Genomic DNA, 26,606 nt, shown 5'->3' with positions numbered 1-26,606 from the left:
TAAACAAACTTATATCGATTATATTTCGATTGAAAAACAAATATACGTCCTATACAATTGAAATTCCATTTTACAAATTCTGAAATTCAAAATCACCTAGTTATGACTTAGAATAAAGATATTTGATTGAACAAATAAAGAAATATCATTTCACAAATTAAGAAATGTAGAATTTCATGTAAAGAACTAAGAAAATATGTTAACAAGAAATTGCATTTACACATTCAGAAGTTTAATTTCCAAAATCAAGAAATGCAGAAATTCGTTTTAACAGATGTAAAAAAAATACATGTTACAAATTAAGAAATAACATTTTACAAATTATGAAATAACATTTTACATATTTACAAAATTTAATGTATAATTATGGCGGATATTTCCTTCCAGATACTACAAGTACTGACTTCCTATAGTTGTCAACTACATGTACGCATATTGTGTGAAAAGAGTATGTAATTTTTTTTGACTAACGTTTATATCATGAGCAAACGAAGACTATTTTATGTTGCTGTTACGTGAATATTTAACTGCACATCTGAACATATATATAAGGTAAAATATGTGTCACTTTTTTATTATCGCCTATAATACACAAAAAGTCTGTAATTTGTTTCAACATTTGTTTTTTGAAAGTTGTGATATATATTTTAAACATCATTCAAACCTTAATTGAAAAACGAAAAACGCTTCCTTTTTTTGTTGTTTTGTCACTAATCAACATTTAAAGTCGCATAATAATATCAAGCGCTTTAACAAAAGAGATTTCAAGAACTTCAAACCCCCAATTGAGAATAGAGATGTCTTCATTTATCGAATCTTGTATTTTGTCTTCCAGAACCTGTCCACTATCTAAAATCAGCTGTTGCTTGTAAGATGGCGAGTCTCTTACGTGACACATTTGATGCAAGACAAGTAGCTGGAGATAGCAGCACAAATAATAAACCATGGTATTGTCAAGCTTGTTTGTTTTTGAATAAAGGAGATAGAAACACATGTGCTGTCTGTAAAAGAAAAAGACAAAAAGGTAAAGATAAAATGTACACAAAAGATATCAAATATTTGCATTCAAACACTGTTAGTGCAGTTGTTGTCTGATTCTGTGTTAAATTCCGATGCGGATTGAAAAACAAGGAATTGACCTCATTCGTTGAAAGTGCACGTTTCATCAGTCGGCATAGATTCGATTATTATTATGGTTACATTTGACCTAAACGATGCTAAACTATGGTTACATAAATGTCCTGTACCAAGTCAGGAATATGGCAGTTGTTTCCAAATAGTTCGTTTCGCTGAATGTTGACGTTTGTTTTTGTTGCACTTCAGTTTTCCTGTTGTTCCTTTGTTTTCCTCTGATTTGTTTCCCTCGGTTTTAGTTTGTAACCCGGATTTATTTTCTCTTTTGAACACCGGTATGTTGCTGTTGCCTTTATTCAGACCAGCATAAACAGATTTACTAATCAACATGTCCTTTTTTTAAACGGAAATTTCATTGAGAAAAATTGATAATTCAATAGCAAGCCTTGTAAAACATTAAATACATCGTTGTGTAAGGCTTGCTGGTAAAAGAAGCAGTCAATATTCAGAGCGTTTCCACCTTGAACTTGTTCATGGTATGAATACTAATTGAAAAGGAGGGTCAAATTTCAATACATTATCTCCAGTTTATTTCGTTTCAGACGACAAACCGGGATATTATCATGGAAATATTTCCCGAGAAGAGGCATGCACTATCCTGAGCAGTAAGGATACCGGAAGTTTTTTATTTCGAGAATTAACACCAAATCGCATGATACTCTGTGTTAAACATCAAAGGGGTGTGACTTCATGTAGTTTGTTTGTTGATGCAAATGGTCAGGTAATACTTACATACTATCACATTCTGGGTTGGGGGAGGTGGTGGAGGGGTCTCAACATGGGATTTTGGGTACAGTTGTGCAGCTCGGATTTAAAAAACCCATTCATATATTGAATAATTGTAAAATCCCAACCTATACATATATTTCACAGCGAAATCATAATCTATTCATATATTTATCAATAACAAAACTTGGGTTAAAAAGTTTCAGCAGATGTGGAAATTTTAATGACAAAGAGTTTAGGAAATTCCGCGAAACAAACGAAATATTATGACCCATATATATATCACAATTTGTCAATAACTACCTATTGATATATTTCCTCAGAAAAATTGCACCCCATTGGTATATTTGACGTATCAAAAGGGAACCCATTCCATATGTATATACCTTCATATAGGAAGAGACGTCCGTGGGACACTCTAGCACATTAAATTATTGGGAAGAAAAAAGTAAAATTACAAAATTACTGAAATCCGAGGAAATTCAAAACGAAAAGTCCCACATTAAATGGCAAAACCAAAAGCTAAAACATATCAAACGAATGGATAACAACTGTCATATTTAAAAGTTGGTACAGACATTTTCCTATGTTGAAAATTGTGGATTAAACAAACAGACATAATAGGTATGAATGTCAAAAAGTGTCTTCACCTCAGTTTAAAAAACGAAGGCACTGCTGATTTTAATATGTGTTAATTAAGGATGAATAATACCATTGGATGTATACTGAATTCGATTCGCATTAACTGATTCGAATTAGTTTAATTCGCATTCGAAACGTTTTACGTCCATACGTAAATTCTAATTCGAATTGCAATGCGCGTCAAATTCGCTTTACTGTCCGAACGACGTTACCTTTTAATTCGTATTAACAAAAACGCATTTCTAAGGCGAATTGGATAATGCGATATAGCCGATTTGAATCGACTCGAATCAAAAGAGAAGAGTGTGTGAACGCAATTAGCGAATTCGATTCGCATTCGATTCGAATTCAATTCGAATAAAATGTACGTGTGAACGAGACATAAATAAGGTATACGAAATATTTTGGCTGTTATTATTTTAGCGGATTTAAGACTTTTATCAATACCTTTGCATGTACACCTTAAGTTTGGCGGAAATTATTTTGGCAATTTTGTTCTATCCGCGAAAATAAGTGAAAATTTACACCCCGCGAAAATAACCATCTATTCGGTATGTGAACGGGATTAGCAAATTCGATTCGCATTCGATTCGAATTCAAGTCGACTTAAATGTACGTGTGAACGAGGCATGAAGGGTACCTGAGTTTAAAAAAACATGATCTATCTAATAGTTGTACATGATATTGGCTTTGAACTAGCTTTCAGTAACTGAGAGTGCTCTTATATCGGTGCTTTCTTTCTATCTTTTGTTTTTATATTAGTTGTTTTTGTGTCCCCTACCGATCTTTTGATATATGAGGAGAAGAATTATCATTTTTGCACGGATATACATATATTGTTTTAGATATTTCTTGGATCAAAATGGAATTTTGAGTCAATAGAGTCACTTGTCAGATATTTTTCAACAAACGACGGATTACTCACCAAACTGACACACCCTGTTATCAGAAAAGCTCCTGAGAGAGATTTGTTTCCATGGGAAATTAAGTTGAGTGAAATAGATGTCAAATACAGAATAGGTAAGCAGATTCTAAACTCATAAAATTTTTCTAAGCAGAATGACGAGAAACAAAATCAAACAGAGCATTTCCAAAAAATAAAAAGCAAAAAAAAATTCCAACATACTACGGATAGATAAAGCAATCTAAATGTTTAAAACGAGATCCAAAATATGAATCGATAAAGATGGTGGGTCAATGTCATCAAGAAGGGAACAAAAACGACAAAAACTAACAAACAAAAAAAACCAGCCCCCAAAAAGAGGTCAATATACCGTCTTCATCGATAGAGAGGTAAAAACTATTGAATAAATTGTTATCAAAGGTACCAGGATTATAATTTAGTACGCCAGACGCGCGTTTCGTCTACATAAGACTCATCAGTGACGCTCAATTAACATTTTACCATAGATCTACAATTAACATCAAATACTCCAATTGAAAAAATAGATTAGAATAAAACACAAGACTTAGAACAGAAACACACATATTGCAAAAGCCATAAGAAACCTGCCGTATGATTAAAATAGCACCACACGATTGTTTCGTCTACATAAGACTTATTACTGATGCTCGATTTAAAACCGATGGAAGTCCGAATCGACCACTCAAAATAAAAATATGTGTTTATTTATTCCACATTGGCTAGAGATATAGAGGGAGGGTTAATGTCTCACAAAATATGTTTCACCCCATCGCATTTTTGTCTTGAAATCAGGAACCTTGTGTATTTTTGAATTTTGGTTCATTTATATGATTATGAATTGTTCCTATATTGCTTTTTTCAACTGAATACTGCACAGTTCTATGCTCAGTAAACTGGTCTATTGACCCTCTCTCTTTTTTATATCTCGAACAGTTGACAATATATATATAGAATAGCTAAATGCTTATTGCACTATAATTTGAAGGAGGAGAGTCAAAGCCGATGGACATTGATTAAACAATACATTATTATAACTTCTGTCATTAGATGAATAGATATAGGTAGATGTGGTATGAGTGCCAATGAGACAACTCTCCATCCAAGTCACAATTTATAAAAGTAAACCATTATAGGTCACGGTATACGGTCTTCAACAAGGAAGTCCTTTTTTTTTTGAAAAACTTCTAATTCGGACCGGGTCGCAAGGAAATATGTCCTATACATACTAATAATTTTGTAAAATATTTGATTAATTTTGTTATCAAATGAATGGTTTGGAACTTAAAACGGGATAAAACTGTCCTATTAATAACTGATTTAAAGTTAAACAATGATGTTTATACATTATGAATCATTTTGTTTTGCATGTAGATCCACATTCAATGTATGGCTACGTATTTTTATGCAAAATAGCTTTCAAATGTAAAGCGTGGGCTTTCTCGATGATGGCATACTTTAGTGTTTCAATGTGATAGCAACTATAAAAAAAAATCGAATTAATTCCCTATCTTCATACTTTCTGACAAAAATCATGTGCAATAATAAGCTGGTTCTCGACTGACAACCACACTTTGTTCAGTGTAGCGTTATACAAAAAGATTCTAGTTTAGTGAAGAACAAGTAAGACTGTGTTAAAAATAAAGAACTGCAAATGTATAACAAACGAGTTAAATGAACGACTTTGCGAAGGAAAAAAGGGACAGTTTTAATTCAATTTCTTTTTACATATTAAGTAGTTGCATTAAATTTAGCTTTTGGGATAGTAACTTGAGAAGGTCATGAATTTTCCTCATGAGAGATTTCAACTTCCAAGCAAAGACCGAATGCAGTAAACTTGGCAATCAACGAAGGACTTCGGCAAAGTTCTGAGAACCAACGATCTTGTTTGGGTAGTTGAAGGAATGGATACTTTAGCCTGACGCTGACAACATCTTTGAAAATCCATTAAATTATTGAATATTGATATTGCACAGTAAGGTTTTGAAAGTATGACGTTTCAATTTGAATTTAAATAGATAATATTGCTAAGCTTATTCTGTTTGTAATTTTGTCAGGTTCTGGAGGAAGGTTTTAAAAGTATGACGTTTCAATTTAAATTGAAATAGATAATATTGCTAAGCTTATTCTCTTTGTATTTTTGTCAGGTTCTGGATTAGGAGAATTTTATGACGCAACATATATGAGGTCAAAAAGAAGAATATTTATCAGAGCACCTAATGTAAGATTATATGAAAATAATCGTATATGCTTTGCGTTGTAAGCGACGTCTTGAGATTCGAAACCTCTGAATCTTCAATCACAATCATTAAAATTTTGCACAAATATTTAAACTTTTAATTATTTCGCACGTTCACAGTATACTTCTATTTCTAGTGCTCCATTGAAGTAGCAACTTAATCTTGACTTAACAGTATCCTTTTAACAAAGATTTGAAAGTAAGATACATACTTTTTTTTAAATTTAAGGGGACACGATTTTGTATTTTTTTGGGGGAGCATTGTTCGCTTTTCTTTTATTTTCTAAGATAAACATCGTCAACACTTCACCCTAAGAGGACAGTACTCGGCGTTAAAAAAACTAGATGTGGTTCCTCTATGTTTTTAGACATGATATTAAAATGTCAAACGATCCAAAAACAGAAAAGTATTGACAACTACTTTAAGATTCCCGAAGCCTGTTTGGGTTTGCACATTAAGATTTGGTCTATATCTTTTATCCGCATTCAGTCCAAAATTAATTCCCAGTTTCTTAGGGCCTGTTGGAAGATTTAGAAAATGGAGATACATATCCAAATGGAATACTTTGATTATTTGTTGCAACAGTCTTAATTCATGCTGCAGAATCAGCTTATACAGTACATTTAGAAAGGGAGAAAAAACTAAGTACAAATGCAACAATAAAAACTTAAGTGGATCGTGCAGACATTCATTACTGGATTCTCTTCATTCTTGAAATTAAAGCCATACAGACCGAAGACTCAGAAATATAAAGTTGTGAATACTCCATGCCTGATTCATAAATACAATGAGATATAATTAAGATATTAAAATAATTTGAAATTTTTTTACACAGTTTTGAACGCATTTTCTATGGTAAATCAGTGTTGCAATAATATTAACGGTACAGAATTAACGGCACCATATTGCGGAGTTTCACAATTAATGTCTCTTCAATTATGCTGGACGACATACTTTCTAACACAAACGATATAAACGGTTCAGCGCGCACACGTGTAGATCATTTGTTTCTAACATACGTTTGCAAAGCTTGCATTAAATTTGACAAACTATACACCCGCTGAAAATGCGTCTATAGTTCGTCGTCGTCGTTTGTTAGTACAGACGCTGCATTTCTTTCTAACTTCAACATTTTATGAATTATCAAAACAAATTTTTCCCACTCAAAAAGATGTATGTTTTTGCTTGTCATAACTCCAAACAATGTCTAAAATTACTCAAATTAAGGTATCGTCCCCCTTTCTATTATTGCTTCTTTTTTCAATAAAAATGATTTATCATCACTATCTTCATACAGTCACATGATGAAGACGATGAACTGACCATGAAATTAAATATGCATAGAAAGCGATGTCCCATGTGTCTATCACATCATCTTAAGAAGCTATTTCCCCTCGTAATAAGTTTAATTACCAACAACATGTCCATGCATATTTGACAGTTCAAACAGGTTAACACTGATTTAACGATGCATTTTTTTTCTACCTTTGTAACGTTTCACAAACTATAACAAACGACACACAACGTTTACGAAACTTTGGTTAGAATGCACTCATAATATAAAAATATCGAAAACAGTATGGGTCCATTTCTTTCAAACCAAAATTTTGTAAACGTTGTGTGCCGTTTGTTATCGTTTGCTTAACGCTACAAAAGTAGAAACAAATACAACGTTTAATTAGTGTTTACTAACTTTCAATAATACATGCACATGTTGTTAGTAAACAGACTGGTTACAAAAGTTGAAACAAATACATCGTTGAATCAGGTTGAAGTTAGAAACGAATGTAGCGTTTGTACTAACAAACGACGAACGACAAACTGTAGACGCATTTTTAGCGAGTGCATAGTTTGTCAAAGTTTAGGTAAACTTTGCAAACGTATGTTAGAAACAAATGAACAAAATGTGTGCGCGCTTAGCCGTTTGTATCGTTTGTGTTAGAAAGAAATACACTCTATAGCAGTTTTGAAGAGCTGACCAAACCGAAAAAAGGACCTCAAATATAGCTAAATTCTGAGTAGGAATCTGTAGGAAGGTGTCATAAATCTGATCAAGCTCTTGCCGAAGTTCTGGCTACTCATTACATGATTGGTTCATTGAATTCTTTTGATTTAAAAGAGGGACGAAAGATACCAGAGGGACAGCCAAACTCATAAATTGAAAATAAACTGACAACGCCATGGCTAAAAATGAAGAAGACAAACAGACAAACAATAGTACACATGACACAACATAGAAAACCAAAGAACAAACAACACGAACCCCTCCAAAAACTAGGGGTGATCTCAGGTGCTCCGGAAGGGTAAGCAGATCCTGCTCCACATGTGGCACCCGTCGTGTTGCTTATGTGATAACAAATCCGGTAAATAGTCTAATTCGGTAGGTCACATTCTTGAAAGGGAAGGGGATTTGTAGTTACGACGTAAAGAACATATCTAATATCATTTGTGAAACTGTGATGATTTCAACCTCACCATTTGCAACTGTTTGTTTAAAAGCGTCCTTGTGATCAGCAACCCTCTATCAAGAAAATCATGATGGGAAATGCAAGCACGGGAATATCGTATCAATTGAGAGATATATAAACCGTATGCAGGTGCTACTGGAATGTTGCTACTTAGAAATGTAAAGTTAACAATTGGAAAGCTGAAATCATCTATTTTTGTCGTAAAAGATTGTTTTCAACCGACCCTCATTGTCAATTTCTAGATGTAAGTCAAGATATGAGGCCGACTTAACTGTATCTGTCGTATCCTTTATCTCTAGTTCGATGGGATAGATGCGTTCAACATAGTCACCAAAGTTTGAATTATTTAGTGAAAGAACATCATCTATATAGCGGAAAGTAGAGTTAAAGGATTTGCTAACTTCTTATCTGTCTTCCTAAGAAGTTCCTGTATGAAGTCAGCCTCATAATAATAAAGAAACAAGTCGGCAAGAAGAGGGGCACAATTTGTTCCCATTGGAATGCTGACAGTCTGTTGAAAAACACGTACTCCAAACGTAAAAAAATAAGGCAATCAAGAAATCAAGCATCCTGATAATATCAGTTTCAGAGAATTTTTTGTTTGAATCAGAGTGATCCTTCACAAAGTAGGATTTATCCCTCTCTAAGACAAGATACTTGCATCTACGTTGGCCATTCGTTTTTATGAAACACAGCAATACCAACTCTTTCAATTTGTCTTTTAGTTTGGAATGCGGAATACTTGTATAAAGTGTAGAAAAGTCAAATGTTTTAATTCTAAGCGTCACTTATTAGGTTTTTATAACTGACGAAACGTGCGTCTAGCGTACAAAATTTCGAATATTTTATATAGCAATCTATGATGAGTTAAAATATATTGGGAACAAAATACTTTTTGAAAATGGAGATGGTTTTGTTTATATTAAAATAAATTTTTCAACCCTTTAAGTTAGATTAAGTCATTTCCTTTTTTTTAAACGAATATCAACTTTAAAAACCCATGGCAAACGATGTTTGTCGATTGAAGATCTTATTAATAACAAACCGATAAGAAACAAAGATTGAAAAATAAAACTAATAAGGAAAATGAAGAGCACTAAAAACAAAAATCATACCAATTTGAGAAAAATATGTTAAGGGTATTACCCTTTGGGTAGAAGAAAACAGTTTTTTTGGTTGATTGTATCACAAAAAGATTACAGATAATTCATTTCAGGTATTTTATTTAAAGCAAGTAGATGATGCAATAGACGAGGCAACAAAACTAGTGTATGTTCAGCATCCTAACGTGGTACAGTTTATAGGTAATATTTTGCTTCTTAATAAAACAAAAGATCCGTTTTTATTCCGGCTATATGAAAGTAATGCAGACCGTATAAAAATCTCTCCGCATGCAACTGTTTTTTGAGAGAAAATTGTCATTTTATTAGTTATAGAAATGAAAAATAAAAAGAATACAAGCATAGCATTTTACAAAATTGGAGAAGTCACAAAGCGCGGCAGGTTGTCAACTGTTACTAAACTCATTTTCAATTTAGCTTTGATTCAATTTATCTAAAATGTGAAGAAATTAGCCACTTGTTTGACTGACGAATCACTGAAATCATTAATCTAATTCTTAGGTTCTACGACCAACTCATGAATTGGTTTTATGGGAAACATACTTACTTTGTCATGAATTTCGGATGTCAACTATCGTCTTTAATAATTTTTTGTATTGGTATCAACTGACGAGTGACATGTTATCGAGGTCTCATATATAAAAACACTAAAACAGTTTTTAAATATATAAATTTACCGATTGTGATCTTTACCCTTTTCTGAAGTTTTTGACTGATAAATAAAGGCAACAGTAGTACACCGCTGTTCAAATGTCATATAAATCGATCGAGATAAAACAAATCCGGGTTACAACCTTAAACTGAGGGAAACACATCAAATATAAGAGGTAGTAGAACTCAGTCTTGATAGTCGATGCATGCATAGCAGGAAACAATTACTCGTTCGAAACCGCTGTCTTGGTCCGTTTGGAGTTTTTGAACACCTGTGAACAACTGAATTTGATATTGATGTGCTTTACAAATTGATACACGATTTATGAAAATCGGTAAAATTTTGTTGTCTGTCAATAGACACTTGTCGTTGTGCATTACTTGAATTATATAACGGCTCATACATATATGCACAGCGCGATATGTTTACCCTTTCTACTCCTCTAGGGTCACTGTGTTCGGAGAGTCGATGCGATTTTCAAAATTTGTTTTTGTCAAACTGATCGAAGATACTTAAAATAAATTTAAATGGAGAAATATTTTTTTCCTATGTAGCTGATCATCCATTCAATAAAAACTATTCATCTTGATAAAAAGTTCTGATATGACATGCCCAAGTTTTATGTTAAAAAAGAATTACAGAAACAATTCGTTGCAAAGCTGGTGTTTACCTATTCAACGATTATTTATAAAATAAGACATTCTAATGATCCTCATTCTGGATAAGAAGAATATACATCCAAGAGTTGCCAATGATGTTAATGATATTGAACCCCTAGACACAAAACCTTTCTGGATCTTGTGTGGCGGCCAAAGTAAACTATGATAAAAACTAGTAAGACTTATTTAAAACATGACCAAAACTGACGTTACAACTGTGCATATTTACAAGTCAAGACTACGTAAATGTTAATCTGATGTGCCAAAATCATGTTATTTTGTATTAACAGTAATATGATAATATTTCTTTATGAAATTTGTAGTATTATAATCTGATTAAAAATACCATAAAAATCTTCTGGTCAATTTTAACCTTTCGTGAATTTTCTCCTTTAAAGGAAATACCTGAAAATAAACTTTCTACTTATTTTATGCAAAATGCAGGCTTATGCATAGAGCACTCTCCAATGTATGTGGTGACAGAGTTTATGCCGAAAGGGAACCTACTCAATTATGTACAAAGACATCAAGAAGATATACAAGTCAACTCAATGATGTCAATGGCTAGGCAAATTGCAGCTGGTATGACCTATTTGGAGGCACAATCAATACACCACCCGTAAGTTTCAAGGTTAAGACGAATTCGTTTTTGTTTCCTTGTTTCAAAAATCAAAGGTATGTATATCTATTAAATTTTGCTATTTAGGTTGATCATAACAAATAACTATATACCAAATATGTGAAACTATATTTTTAAAATTACATATTTGCCTTAGCCAATAAACACTTTAACTTCTGGAATTTAATGTAAAACTGTCACAACTTCCAAACCTACAAAAATCTAAACAATATATATTTTGAGATTTTGTAACTATTTAGATATTAGTCGATACTCTATACAAAATTAAATTGACTACAAGATATATAATGGAACATTATGATGAAGGTATTCTATATTTGTTGGTAATTTAGTAGAAAATATCAGCCAGTATTATTATGGAAGAGGGAATATGATGTATGATAAAGAATTTTTAAATACAATATTTTTCGATCTATATATGCAAGATGATTTTATACACGTTTCAAACCTTACAAAACTTATTCAGTTTAAAACGACTTTTTATGCAGGAACCTCTCTTTAAGACAATGTTTAATAAGTGAGGATGATACTATAAAAATTGGTGGCTATGAGATGTCTAAACTAATGGTAACTGACAAAATTATGAAGATTCTCTCATCTGATCTATCAATGGCTCCGGAAACTAGAAAATCAAATATTTTGACCAGCATGTCAAATGTATGGGGTAAGTTATATAATTCTGTCCAATTTCGGAATTAGTGGGCCTGAATGAGGTTACCAAGTCAATGAAAAAAGGGATACTGGTCTTTTGACTAATATTCCGTGATACACTAATATTTGGAGGACTTAATTGAACGCTATATCCCGTAGGAAAGTACATGGTGTCATTATACATACTTTTTTTTAATAATAAATTAAATTAAGAATCCTAAACAATATTGACAAACCTGCTTATTTTAAGTTTTTGCTTTTTGCATATAAACAGAGTAAAATGATGGCCATTAGAGTTGAAAACTGTTTCTGGTGTATTCTTTAATGAACTATTTAGATAAGACCTAGTTATTTGAGGAAACTATCTAATAAACAATAATATACGTTGGAGAACCCCTTAAAACTGTTGACTTTCATAAATGTTGAACAAAATGGAAATCAACTATATAAGATCAATAAAGCAACGGAAATCAACTTTTTATATTTATATAAACGATAATACTTGTAATAGATTAAATAAATTAAATAAATAGATAAACAAAGCGCTCAACTGGATGTGAATACTGTGCAGTATGGAACCAGTTTGTATTATTTTGTTTGTAAATCCGGAGCCATTACATGTCATTATAGCCCCGATTCCTTTTCATATCTCTCGATATCATTATCGACTCCTAGACTCCTAGGAGTCGATATTAGAATTGAACGATCGACAGTCAGTGCGTGAATTTTTCTTGCTACCTGATTGGAAGATATTACGAGACGTGAATGATCAAAGTTTATTGATTGGTTAGGACAATCCAAACCTAGTAAATGTCCTTCAATACCGTAGAGTATCGGATTTGTCCTCTCTATTTAAGCAATTAGATTTTGCCTGGTCATTAATCATGCATATTCATGATATTGGTACACAGGTAACTTTTATCTATATATAAATAATCTTCTGGAGTTTCGTAAACAACAACATTAAACGATATATACTACTTCATAACGTGTGATTTCACGTGTGTGGTAAAATTTGTTGATTGATGCACGTGGCTATTCTAGTAAATGAATTAATCTACAAAGCGAGAGCACTTTCCATTTTTATCAGCTAAGAGTCGACTAGCCCTTTTTGAAAGGCTAATGCTGGTTTCGTATCTGCAATTCATCCGTAGTTTATTTTTCAAAGAAATTGATGGATTGATGTTCCATTTGATAATACTTTGAGTTACGTATTTTTCAGGATTCGGTATTGTTTTGTGGGAACTCACGTCTTTGGGAAGATCGTTATATCCCGGAACAAGCTATAACGAGATGTACACTACATTAGAGAAAGGTTACAGAATGCCAAAGCCACCAAATTGTACTCTGGTTTTGTATAAATTAATGCTGAAATGTAAGATATATTAGAACGTAGAAAAATGTACATTAGAAGTTTGAATATCTTGACACCACCCTGTTGAATTCATTTTCGAATTTCAAGTACGTGTGGCAATTAAGAACTTGTCATATGATGTTTTTTCATGTCCAACAATGAAAATTAAGCGATGACTTTTACCTTCCTCCTTTTTATAACTCTTGCCTTTGGATAACATGTCATCAACGGTGACCAAGCATTTTTCTTGTTTAATTCCTTTTTGTTGTTGAAAATTTACATACCTTTTTCGACACTTTAAGTTTATCTCTTAACTTGTTCATCAACTTCATCCATTTAAAAAATGGGTATTATACAGATTCAAAACGTTTTGGACAACCTCAACGAAAATGGCTTTAAGGTTCATCATTACCTTTTGGCTAAAAAGGCCATATTTACACGACACATCCTTCTCTGAGTAAAGAATTTCATGTTTTTGAAATTAGAACTTCCTATATACGTTTTTTTAGGTGTACATGTTTGTCTACTGGGGGCAAATATTGTGGAGTAAAAACTGCCGCATATTTTCAATTCCTTCTAATAAGAATTACCTATTCAAGGCATTCTTTACTAAATGGATTTAGTATACATATACATAGCTCAGTAAATGGAAATTTGGCAATCATACCACATCTTGTTTTTATTATAAAGCAAGATACGCTTACGCTGCCAATGAACACATTCTCGATCCTGTAAGAGTCCATGCAATTCTTTCAGTGTATTTTGATGATACCTTGATTTGTCCCTTCTTTATCAATATACGCGATTTGAACATCGACAAAAAATGGAAAACAAAACGTTTAATAATTGCATGCGTCCGACTCAATTCTGGATTTACCTTCATCAGGAACGCTCAAAGCAGCTGTCATTATTTCTCAATAGACAAGTTATATAACATCTTCATATTTGTGTTATACTGCATTAAGAATTTTTGAAAACAAGGGAACAAAGAACAAATAGTACTTATGACGAGGAGTTCATATCAATAATTTCTTGCACAAAGCTTTTAATTTTCTTACTTGCAATGGAACGTGTTCAATCTTCATAAATTTGTGTTTTACAGTGTTTTACATAATTATTTATCAGGTTGGAAATGGATACCTGAAGACAGACCAACTTTTACAGAGATATGTAAAGCATTAGAAGGTCAGTTGTAAAAAAAAATGAGTCTTCGGAAGAGATTGATGAAATATACAAATAAAACTGATTAAATATGATATAATGGTTGAAATGAGAGTGAGATAAATTATAATAACATTATATCAGATAGAAAATATTGTAATTAAAAGAAGCTGAACTACTACTATATAACAGCCAAAAAAGTTAGTTTACGTTTCTCAAAGTTGTGAAAGCTATCACACATGTAAAAAAGATAGGAAGCTAATATGATGTTAAATTAAAGTATGGGTATTTATCTTAATTTGCCGGATATACTGATTTCAACGCTCACTAACATAAAAAAAAGAGGGACACTATTTCAAATTAATAAAATAAGATGAAGCAATATTGTATGAAAGCAGTACATGATTTGAAATGAAATGTTTAGATATTTTTCACTGCTTAATATTAAAAATGATATGATTGAATTATTACATGAACGTTTTATCCAACTATCCTCTTCTGATATCTTGTTAATACCGTCTGTGATTGTTTTGAAGATGATAACCTCACGGATGAAAAGTGTGGTAATATTATTTCCAACATTGTCAAAATATCGAACGTACCGCCACAGATGACAGTACAGACCATTAAGTTATACGTAGAAGGTTTATCAGAAGATATGAAATCAAGTGTTGGACATATACGGTTTGATGATAGTAGCAGTACTGCTCTCATTGATTTCATTACAAATGAAGGTTGGTTTATAGATGTTGATTGAGGGGGATTGATAGTTATGTTTAAAAATTACTAACTGCAATCAACTTGTATTTTATTGTAAAACTTTAAATAGCAAAAACTAAAATTCAGTTGCAAATTACTAGTAATACAATGAAAAATGGTTTAACCCGCGGAAAACTACAAATCTAATGATTTTGTCAAACTAAAAAGGTACAATCCACAAAAAAACCACTTTAGGAATCTGAGATAAATAGTGTGGCATGTAATAAACAGTAAGCTTATATTTCAAGTCATATTTCTCTATATCGAGTCAATATGATTTTTATAATTTCATATCAGTTTGTCTTAGTATCAGTCTATTTCGAAAAACATTTAATCTATTTTGCTTATTTAACACTTGTAATTTCTATCCCTTTACATTTTGTTGTTAGCTGCTGAAACATTCATATTGATGGACCTTAAAGGAATTGAAGGCTGTCAAGTGAAATGCGAAAGATACATCCCAGAATCACAGGACGATATTGACGATGGTGAAATAAGCATAAATACAATCATATATATAAATTTTAATTTTTTGGTGAAAAATAAAAACAGAAATACTAATTGTAGTTTGTATATAAAGTAAAGATAATTTGTTAAATATAAACAGCCGTTGGCTGTTTCGTGCCCTTAAGTCGGGTTGTTGTCCTCCATTTCCATTACCAATTTTAATCATTTAGATTTCACTCACAATGTTGCAAAAACATATCAAATAGAAAAGAAGAAATAGATATAGGAAGATGTGGTGTTAGTGCCAATGAGACAACTCTCCATTCAAATAACAATTTAAAAACCCATATATATCAAATCATTAAAGAGAGACTGATTCACACGCGTTGTCGTTGTTTCTTAATCAGGCATGAGCCGAATTATATTGCAATTTAATGCATTATATTACAAATTGTGTATAGAATTTATATATTTGCTTTAACAATATGATAAACGTAAAATTCTTTTGAGTAACTGTATCATACTTGTAGTAGCTTCCTATGTGTTGTAATGGACTAATTCTTTTTCAGTAATATCAGAAATTAAAAGTTTAGGATTTGAGACAGTTCAGGGGTTTGAGGAAATCATGAAGAAGGGCAGCTACAAATGCTACTGGAACCGTGTTTATTTGGTAGGAAATTACAACATTGGTAAGACGACCTTAGCTAAAGTGCTTGTTGGAGACCCAGTACCCGAGGTCAGACAATCAACAGACGGAATATGGCTTTATATAGGATTAGCAGGAATGGACATCGATCAGCAGAAGTGGATATTTTTACCAAAAGGTATCTAGCAAGGCGTCAACTTGCTATCTGACTGTAAAGCGTTTCATAGCACGATTTTCTCTTGATTGCCATACAATTTTATTTATAGCTTGATCACTAAAATTCAAGATTTTGCTTAAGACTATGTAAATATAAGTAATTCATATTTTGTATCGTGACCGTAGATTATATTTGTTTTTAGTACAAATTTAAAAAAGGCAGTATTCTCTAAATTCCAGAGAGTTTAATGCTGTGAAAAAATTGAAGGTTATTTTGCTCTTATTGTCAGGATTTTAGTAAATGTATTTAAGGGCAAAAACCCTATTTAATTTAGCTGTTTTCAGACAAAAGCTCAGTAATTAAGCATTTTCACTAAACTCAAGAGTCACAACCTTGACCTCCATTAAGCACTTGTTAACTAATACAAAAATCATAATAACTTTAAGTTTACTTTTGTATTCAAATTGAATTCATTTCATTTGCTGATTATCGTATTTTAATATACAGGTAGAATTGTAACACTTTAAAAGTATCTTGTCAGAGTTAATGGGGCACATAGTTAATTATAGTTATTACTGAAAAAATTGAAATTCCCCTCAACTGATTAATATATGTCATAACATGAATAATAAAAATTTACTATATTTTGGAAACAATTGTCAACCAATTCTTCAATGAACGCTGTAGAAGTATTTTTTATGATTTTAACAATATATATCATAAGTGAACTTTTAATAGGAAGTGGTACAAAAACAGTCATATCTTCCATGTTGATGTCTTTGTCAAGTCAAGAAGATCGTAATCCTCCAATTGAAGAACCGATTGAATTACCTGTACAAACTGGCTCAATAGAGTCGAACACAGAAGATGCGGTGAATGCAGATACAATTCATTTTACGCCTGGCACTAAGGACAAATTACATGGGTTCTTTGATAGAGAAAGTTCACAGATTGAAAAAGATAGTGAGATGAACACGTTTTTCGAAAATTTGAGTCACATAAAAGAACGTGTAATGGGAAACATTATAGAGGCAATGTCTAATGAAAAGATTCGGGAGTTAGTAATCGAGGTTGCTAGAGATGGAAGATACAAAATGAAAATCGTCCCTATAGATATTTGGGACTTTGGTGGTCAGAAGGATTACTATATGACACATCAGTTGTTTATCACAAGCCGGGGAATTTTTGTGCTTATGTTTAACGGAAGCCAAAATATGCACCAACACATGTCTGACTTATCATTTCTACCTGGTCACTATGGTAAACCGACCATTGCAGGTAAGTTTCATCTTTCACTTATTTTCGAAGTTAAAGGGGGTTAATAAAAGTTGTGTTTTCAGCAATGTTTAAAATCTGCACACAATCGTTAAAACGAAAATGCAATGTCGTACAGTTTAAATTACAATGTTAGCTTTTTTCTATTGATTAATGATAAATTATAAATAAAATTGCATTGAAATGGATTCAAGCCAAAATATCTTTTTCGATGTGAAAATGGCAAATAAAGGCAACAGAAGCATGAGCGGTATAAAGGTGTTCAACATTATAAATCGATTGAGAGAAAACAAATCCGGGTTACGAACTACAACCGAGGGAACCACATCAATTATAATAGGAAACAAAGAAACAAAAAACGCACATTTAAGTGCAACAAAAACAAATATTCTTGTTTTCTTCTCAAAATACCATAACAAAACAAAAACAAAAGGAAAACGATTAAAAAAAAACCCACTATGTCATGTTATGTAAAGTTGCTACCACAGTGTGACCTTTTCGCTTGTTTATTTAATGGGTAAAGCAGACACACTACTTTAGCAAATAAATTCGGACTGCTATTTCAAGTACTAGGGGGAAATTATCGCATCCTTAAACTTATTACTATATAAGAAAAGGGTATTTTTCATTAATGTCTTCTGTGGCATCACTATGAAATGTATTTTATTTACTATTGAAATATTTTTTTAAAGACGGCCAGTTGATCAATTCCAATGGATGTGAGGGAAATAATATACCAGGAAAAAACTAGTCACTCAGAAAGAAAACTGAAAGATCATCTTAAGAAAATAAAAGAGCAGCTAAACAAACCCCATAAACATATATAAAAGATGTAAGGGTTTTATCAACATGATAGTATATATAAGCTATATTGTGAACATGAAAGAAGGATGTAAACGATTATCTAATATCGGCATTACTTCATTAAATTTTCATTTCAGTGTACCTAAAACATTGGGTGAATTCTATATTGACCTTCTGCAGACGGGTAAAGGAATGTTTCCCGAGAATTTTATTTGTGGCTACACATAAAGATCTGGTTCCCAAGGTATTAGTTTTACTTTAACTATTTTAATTCAGATCAGTATAATAAAGGGTCATTTACCAGCACAATTTTAAAAGGAAGTAATGAAAGATGACTGACGCCACCTGGATTTCACACCCAAAATAATAGGCAGAAGTACATAAATTTTCTACTGCCCTAGTAATATTAGAAATCAAAATTGAAATAGTGTGATTAGAGTGTTGGTCATTGGTGTAGAAATAGCGAAAAATTTGGAGGAAACTCACTGTGACGAGCAACATTTTCTGGGCCAAATTATAAGCAAAGGGTGTTTTCATTCATACTTCTTCAAAAATTCTGGAACCGTTGTGACCCTTAAAAAATGCCATTTTTCTATCAAAAAAGCTGCGGCACCATATATGTTTTGTAGTTTAATTTACACCCAAATGTGTTGATAATTCAGAATTTGACATTTTTATCAACAGATCTTAGTGAAATCGCAGGACACAAAAAGACTACCATGGTCGCTTATGCAAATAGTAACATTATTTTAACCAAAAAGGTTGCTGTATTACCAGCTAATGATTAACGATATGACTCAACCTACTTTTAATATGTTCACCGACTATGTAAAACGCATCTATCTACTCGAACTTGAAATAAATGATAGCAAAGATACGATTAGGGACGTTTCATATCTTGACTAACATATAAACGCTGACAGCGAGGGTCGGTAGGTACCAAAACTGTACAACAAAAGGAAACATTTCAACCGCTTAATTTTCTGTACTAGTATTTAATTTCAACATTACAGCAGGACTTGAATATAAGGTGTAGCTCGATTACGATACCCTTTGGTTTCCTATCCCGATCTCTTTGATAGAAGGTCGCTGTTTACAAGAACGTTATGATACCAATGGTTTCAAGTGGTAAAGTTGGTCATATGTCTAATTTTACGATTAGGTTGACCGTAATGGGAAATCTGTGGATTAGATGACTACGAATATGTTCCAATTATCGTAACCAAAACGCTGTCCTCTTTTCCTTGAATGTGAAATCACCGAATAATACTTATCGTATATCACTAGTTGAGTAGAACCTGCCTACCCTTTTTGAGCACTCGAGCTTCCCCGATATTTTTGATACGATTCGTTTTTCTCAGTCTTTAGTTTTATGTGTTTTGTTGTATGGACTTATTCCTATGTTCTAAATGAACGTGTCTATGTTCCTGCTGCAAGAAAAATGTCGGCAATGCAAAGATTGCAGTAAACAAACATCTAACACAAGAAAAATGGATAGAACACATGGACTGACACAAAATAGAAGTACAAACCAATAGTCCGAAAAACGAAACATCACAGAAACTAAAAATAAGCAACACAAATGTACAATAACATCAGGGTGGACGTATTTGCTCCAAAAGGTTAGCAATGCCTGTCCCACAAATTTTTCTAAACTATATCCGTATCGCATACAGCAATTCAGGCAGCATCATATTAAAGGACAACATGGTTCAGTAAACCCATTTGAAAATTAATTAAACAAACAAAGATAGTAATTGAGTCTACAAGAGGATTATTGGAGCATTATGTTTAAAGCGGACATGTTTTTATTAATTTAGAGACAAGTAATACAGATTTATATGCACAAGATAAAAAATTGTTTCAAAAGATAATATTGAATTAAGTTTTACTACAATATCGAGATACTAGTACATCGTTCTCATCCACTATCAGTCTTGTTAAGATATTCTTAATTTTGTATTTTGATAGTGTCAATTTATATACAAGTCATTTCCAGTCTTGCCTTCAGAAAAGTTCCATTTGAAAATGAAATGGTTGACAAAGTATAAAGCTCGTTATAATGTAATTTTCAATGTCATGTTTACTCACTGCTTTTTTTCTAAACTGAGATACAAACATACAAATGTTTTAGTAACAAATTTTTACCGAAGCAGATTTAACTGCTTTTTACATTTTATTTTAGAATGAAGTGGAACAACAGCGACAATATCTTATACAATCAATCCATGAACTATTTGAATACCATTCTGGATATGGCCATTTAGAATATCAGAATCTTTTATTCATCGATGCCAGAGACAGTTCAGACAAAGAAATTGCACTTCTTAAACAACTGTTAATACAGAGAGCAATTGATCATCCCCGATGGGGAGAAGACATGCCTACGGCCTGGGTTCCTTTGGAGTTAGAACTATTACAGGAAGTTGAAAACGGTAACAACATTATTTCAAGATCCCAGTTAGAAGCATTGAATGATGAAAACAAGACATTCACTTTGACTCCAAAGCAGTTGGAGGGTTTTCTGAAAATTCAACATTCGTTGGGAAAACTAATATATTTTGATGAAATGAACCTAAGAAATTTTATCATTATAAATCCTGTTTACCTGATAGAGATTCTGCGTTCCATTGTCACTGATAAACAGTTTTGGCAAAGAGGAGAATCGTGTACGGAGTCGTTTCAACGTTTGAGAAATGAGGGTATAATAGAAAAGAAAACCATTTATTCAAAATGGGAACAAGATGAATTCAGCCACATTCTTCCGTTCAAAGAGTTTATGTTAGATATTTTAATCCATCTTGATATTATTGTATCGCCTCGTACAGATCTTGAAAATCTCCCGTTACCCCTTCACACCGTTTCCTTCTATCTTGTTCCTTGTATGATTACAAACCCCGACATAACCAACTACGTAGCAACGTACTGCAATGACAATACCAGTATAGTCCTTGCCTATACGTTCGTGGATGATGTCATTCCGCCAGCATTATCATATAGGTTTTTAGGTTCGATTTTAACTATGTGGGATCTAAAGATTTATAATGGAATACGTATGATTTTTTGCGATCTTACAGTAGTTGAGATCGATGATTATCACGACGTTGCTGTTCAAGTCAAAGACAAGAGAGTAGTCGTATCTTTAGTACATCATGACAATAAAAAGAGAATAGTCCCAACACTGGCATCTTCTATCCAGGAATGTCTCACTGCTGCTTTCTTTAGAATTTCAGAATTTTACTCCTCCCTTTCTTCAGACAGTATTACCAATAAAGGACTGAACACGACAATGCCGTTTGAAATTGAATTTGGTATATTTTGTCAATCATCAATGTGTTACCTCCATCATCGAAAGATGCCGTCAGCAATGAAAGTAGCATGGGAATGTCAACAGCACAGAACGGAGCATGATGTCCGGTACTTACGTTATTGGTATGCCGACAAGGTATGAATAAGAAAAAAGTGATTAGGATACTTTGAAACGTTTTTAACAGTGTAGCCGAAGTGAAAATAGAAACTTTAAATTTATTTTGTTGCTTTTTCAAAAATCGTATAACTAGAGTCTCTTATAGTGAAAGATAAACAGAAAAATAATAAATAATAACAAATTATGTAATCTGACGTAATTGTTGAAGATACATGCGAACATCACATAAAAAGCTGTTTATTGCCTTACTCTTTGTTTTATTTTCATACGTAAAGTATTTTTTTATCATCTTTTTTATTTCTGTCAGATGTGAATGAATTGATTGAAATAGATTTATGTTTTACTCTTTTTTTACATTTGGATATTGGTTTATTTTTTTGTAAATATTGTCTGTCTAAAGACAGAAAAAATAAAATGAAAACTTATTTTCCAATCTTTCATTCTTTATACATATTATTTTTCATATAGAAACATGCAGAAAGTTGCTCAGACACATGTTCTGGTATGTATAAAGTTTTCAAAGTTATTTATATATTTATTCAAAATAAAGAAGTAAATTGACGACATACAACTTTGTTAACATCATACATGTAATTGTATTACTTAAGTTCTATAAATATTCACAAATATATATATATATATATTCTAAATGAAATGGCTTAGTATTTCTACACGTGGAAACAGCTTACCTTAAAAAAACGCGAAACAAAAATTAAGCACACATGACATTATCAATTAGATAAAATATATCTTTTAACACTTATAAAAACCAGAAAAACATTCCAAGTAGTGTGCACTAGTCAGTAGAGTGGAGAATGTAAACATGCAGCCAACAACCTTACCAAAGAGAAGAACGCTGCCCAAGGTCACCAAAGGGTCTTCAACGTAGCAAGAATATCCCGTACCTTTAGGCGGGCTTCAGCTGGGCTCTAAACAGAAACGTATACTAGTTCAATGTAATAGACGACTGTAGCACCTATTCTGTAAATTTAAAATTTGAAACGAATATCACAGATATTTATGCTACAGGTCCAGGAAAATTGGAAATTGAACAGTTTCCAAGTGATCAACATCTAAGACGACTTGTCACAGAGCTAAACATCAACACCTGTCGGGAACTGGCTATCAGTCTTGGTATGAAGGTCCATATTTGGGAAGATTTGGAATACCAATTTCAACATGATAACATTGATAACATCAAGTTTATGGCTTTATGGAAATGGAAACAAAAGCATAAGACAGCATGCATTGGGGATTTGATACAGGGACTGAAGAAATGTAATACAAACATACACAATATCTGCCAGGTATGATTGTAGTAGAAAATACTATACATACATGTGATCCAAATAGTTTTTCCATGAGTAAAAATATCTAATATTATGCGGCAGTTGATTTATAAAATAATAATAAAAAAGTGATTTTACTGTGACCTATACTTCATAATGGTCTGTTTATATAAATACTTTACTGTTTATTGGCTAATCATCACCATATCAGTGCTTTTTGTATCATCAGATTGCTCAAATTTCAAATGATAAGAGTTGATCGTTTTATGGACGTAACATTGTTAACTAGTTCCATTAGTATATTAAAGTATATGTGTATATTTCCTTTTGTTTCAATACTCATTATATTATTGTGCCCTCATTGCCGGATGGTCTAAGTTGATCATCTACTGTATCACTAGCATGCACAACTGATGTTAAAAGTTTGAACCCAGCAAGTGTAAGGTGCATTCTACTCAAATTCTAATCCACATAGGATGCAAGTTTCCCTGTCGAAGGTAATTAGTTTTCTCCGATCTCTCCCGCTTCCTCCCTAGAAAAAACACAGTCCCCAAAGAAATAGAGTTTTCCCTACTTTTCCAAAATGGTTTGAAAAGTTTTCAAAGACTGATTCTGGTAAAGGCTACTATTGTCTTAAGAAAAATTATATTTTGCAAGCTCATTAAAATTTATGTTGTCCATAAAATATGTTTTATACATATGTCTTTAAAAAGGATCTTAAACTATAGTAAACTATGGTTTATATGGCTTAATATAATTTTTTTATACAAATGGACATACGTTACGGGTAGAATTGAAATTATTAAGATATCTTTCTTCCAATAGATAGTTACAGGCGATATTGGTCTTATATTAATGTGGCTACTGTGTTAATGTCCATTTAGGTCGTATAGCTCTTCAAGCATTTCAGTTCCTATACATCATTGGCTTTGAAATATTCGACTTTGACCGGAACTAATGAAGGTAAATCCAGAAAAGTGTTTCGGACGCATGAAAATGATAAGTGATGTTATATGCTCGAATTGTAACTAACGTATACGTATAAGATTTAATTTAACTAATTGGTGTTCAACTTGTGTTTCGGTACTTTCAACACTATTGTGCTTTTTTTGTTTCGGTCAGATTTTATTGGCGCAGGACGTAGATAAATAACCGGAGAGAAATATACTTTAACGACATTGACGTTTTTTCACTAAGTATTTAATTTTAAACATGAATTCAAGGTTATAAAGTTTGTATTTATTGTAACATTATTTGAGTTCTTCTTTATTGATTTAATTGCTTTTTTTAAAGGTTTTTCGGGATGTATGCATTAATTGTGGTAAGTAGAAAATTAATAATTTGTTCTAAATTACCTCTTAAAATATACAAGATGTGTGGATGTTTTAAAATGCAATGATGCAATAATTTTAAGCACAGTTTGTGTTTATACAAGATTCCCTAATAACTATAATAGTAACTGATTATTTTACTTTAATTGGTTCATTTGATCTTTACGGGGTTACAGTGAAGCTATTGTATTTAATAATACTTTTTTCATGTGCTATTTGCATGATCTTTTTTTCCTTTTCTTTTTTTCTATTTAATGAAGACACCACTACTTTAGTGTATTGTTCTTCTTTGAAGATTTAGGAAGATAACAGTATGATAACAGAGTAATATAATATGCTGCTATAAAGGACATTACAAAATTGTATTTCAGATTTCTCTGAAAACATTCTTGATGTTGAACCTACTTTACAATCGTTAAAAGCCGTTTCAGACTACATTGGCAACAGCTCCCTCCAACTTGGTGTTGAACTTGGATTAGATGTACCACAACTTGAGAATATCCAGAATCAACTTAAAAACAAACCCTTAGAGCAGACGCGTGAAATTTTGACTCGATGGAGGGCATCTGATCACCTTACTCCTTCAGTGAGATCGTTAATCAAAGCATTATATAGAATAGATAAAGCCGCTTGTGTAGACTACATTAACTTTCAAAAAAACTGGAAATTTATTAATAAACTCATCATAGATACCAGGATTGAATTTTTATATTTACGCAAGACGCGCGTGTCGTCTAAAAAGACTTATCAGTGACGCTTGAATAAAAAATGTTAAAAATTAAGGCCAAATAAAGTACCAAGCTGAAGAGCATTGAGGACCAAAAATTCCTTAAAGTTTTTACAAATACAGCTAAGGTAATCTATTCCTGAGGTTAATTCTAAGGTTGTGCTTACGTGAAATTAAAGAAATCTAGAATTTAAAATTGATACTATATGTTGGAAGACCATTAGTTAAGGAACAAATTAAGTTAAAAACAGTGATCGGTTATGAAGCTCTTTTTCGAGATTTTTAACGGACTTTTACCTTTAATTTTGCATTGGTATCTTTTGTGTCTCAAATCGAAAGGAAAGTAATCTAGAATCGGCATTTGGTAGTTCCTTTAATTGACAACTTAAGTCTTCTATGAAAAGAAAATGGGTGTTATGGGGCATTTTTTTTAATCCCTGTATTGTAGGGAAAAAAAAACAAGAAGTCCGAACATCTGACACATATCCACAAACCTCACATTAGTACATCATTATAACATAACTTATAAATGAAACATACCTGAAAGTAATATTCCGATAAAGCACTGACAACTTTTAGTATAGGAGACAGGACCGATGGAAATCTTACGTGTATTAAAATTACATATCTATCTTAGATTTATTTCATTAGATTAGAGCAGTCACTACGTATTAGATAGTGGGTTTGATGAAATAAAAGGTTATTAGAAGGATATTTCAAAGTATTGTTTTTGCATATGTTGCGTAACATTAAAAACAATGTATCTTTCGTCCCTCTTTTACAAGGACTGCCTTTTAATTTCAGGATTAATGTCAAATAGAGTCATGTAAATATATGTAACACTCAGAAACGTGTCCTTCCCCCCCGAAACGTGTCCGATTCCCCCAAACGTGTCTACATCGACGTCACTGAACTGCAAACATGTCTAGTTGTAAAACAGCACCAAATGTGTCCATATAATATTTTACTGGAATTATCATTCGTGTTGATATCATAAATACGTGAAGATATTAAATCAGACACCTCGTGTAGGGATAATGTCCTTTTCTCTGCGCGTTACTTACTAAAACTCGGTTTTTACTAACTCTTATTTTTTACTAGTGTTAATCCCGAATAACCGTTATAATTTAGTTCCAATCTTAAATTCCCGGTATGGATAAAAGAACTTATCTACAGTAATATGAGTATAGATAAGGAGATATCAAAATATTTATTAAGTTAAACAAGTAAAAAGTTGAAGAGCATTGAGGATCAAAAATTCCAAAAAGTTGTGCCAAATACGGCTAAGGTAATCTATGCCTGGGATAAAAAAATCCTTAGTTTTCGAAAAATTCAAAGTTTTGTTAACAGGAAATTTGTAAAAATGACCACATT

The 26,606-nt window shown here is 32.2% G+C and overlaps 1 protein-coding gene across 1 annotated transcript; it reads left to right on the top strand.

Moving 5' to 3' along the window:
• The first annotated feature begins 385 nt into the window (after positions 1-385).
• On the top strand, positions 386-25,736 carry LOC139510799 (uncharacterized). Its single transcript, XM_071297328.1, has 21 exons — positions 386-552; positions 836-1,024; positions 1,677-1,855; positions 3,348-3,522; positions 5,572-5,645; positions 9,364-9,436; positions 11,009-11,183; positions 11,693-11,868; positions 13,078-13,230; positions 14,335-14,394; positions 14,907-15,104; positions 15,519-15,617; positions 16,146-16,400; positions 17,118-17,657; positions 18,596-18,702; positions 20,644-21,903; positions 22,354-22,387; positions 22,915-23,192; positions 24,468-24,495; positions 24,877-25,221; positions 25,681-25,736. Exons 2-21 carry the CDS (start codon positions 874-876, stop codon positions 25,734-25,736), a joined length of 4,416 nt encoding a protein of 1,471 aa, XP_071153429.1. The 5' UTR covers positions 386-552; positions 836-873.
• The last annotated feature ends 870 nt before the right edge of the window (positions 25,737-26,606 follow it).

This window comes from Mytilus edulis, chromosome 2, assembly GCF_963676685.1.
Source record: "Mytilus edulis chromosome 2, xbMytEdul2.2, whole genome shotgun sequence".
Taxonomy (NCBI): domain Eukaryota; kingdom Metazoa; phylum Mollusca; class Bivalvia; order Mytilida; family Mytilidae; genus Mytilus; species Mytilus edulis.
This window is presented reverse-complemented; position numbering and strand designations above follow the sequence as displayed.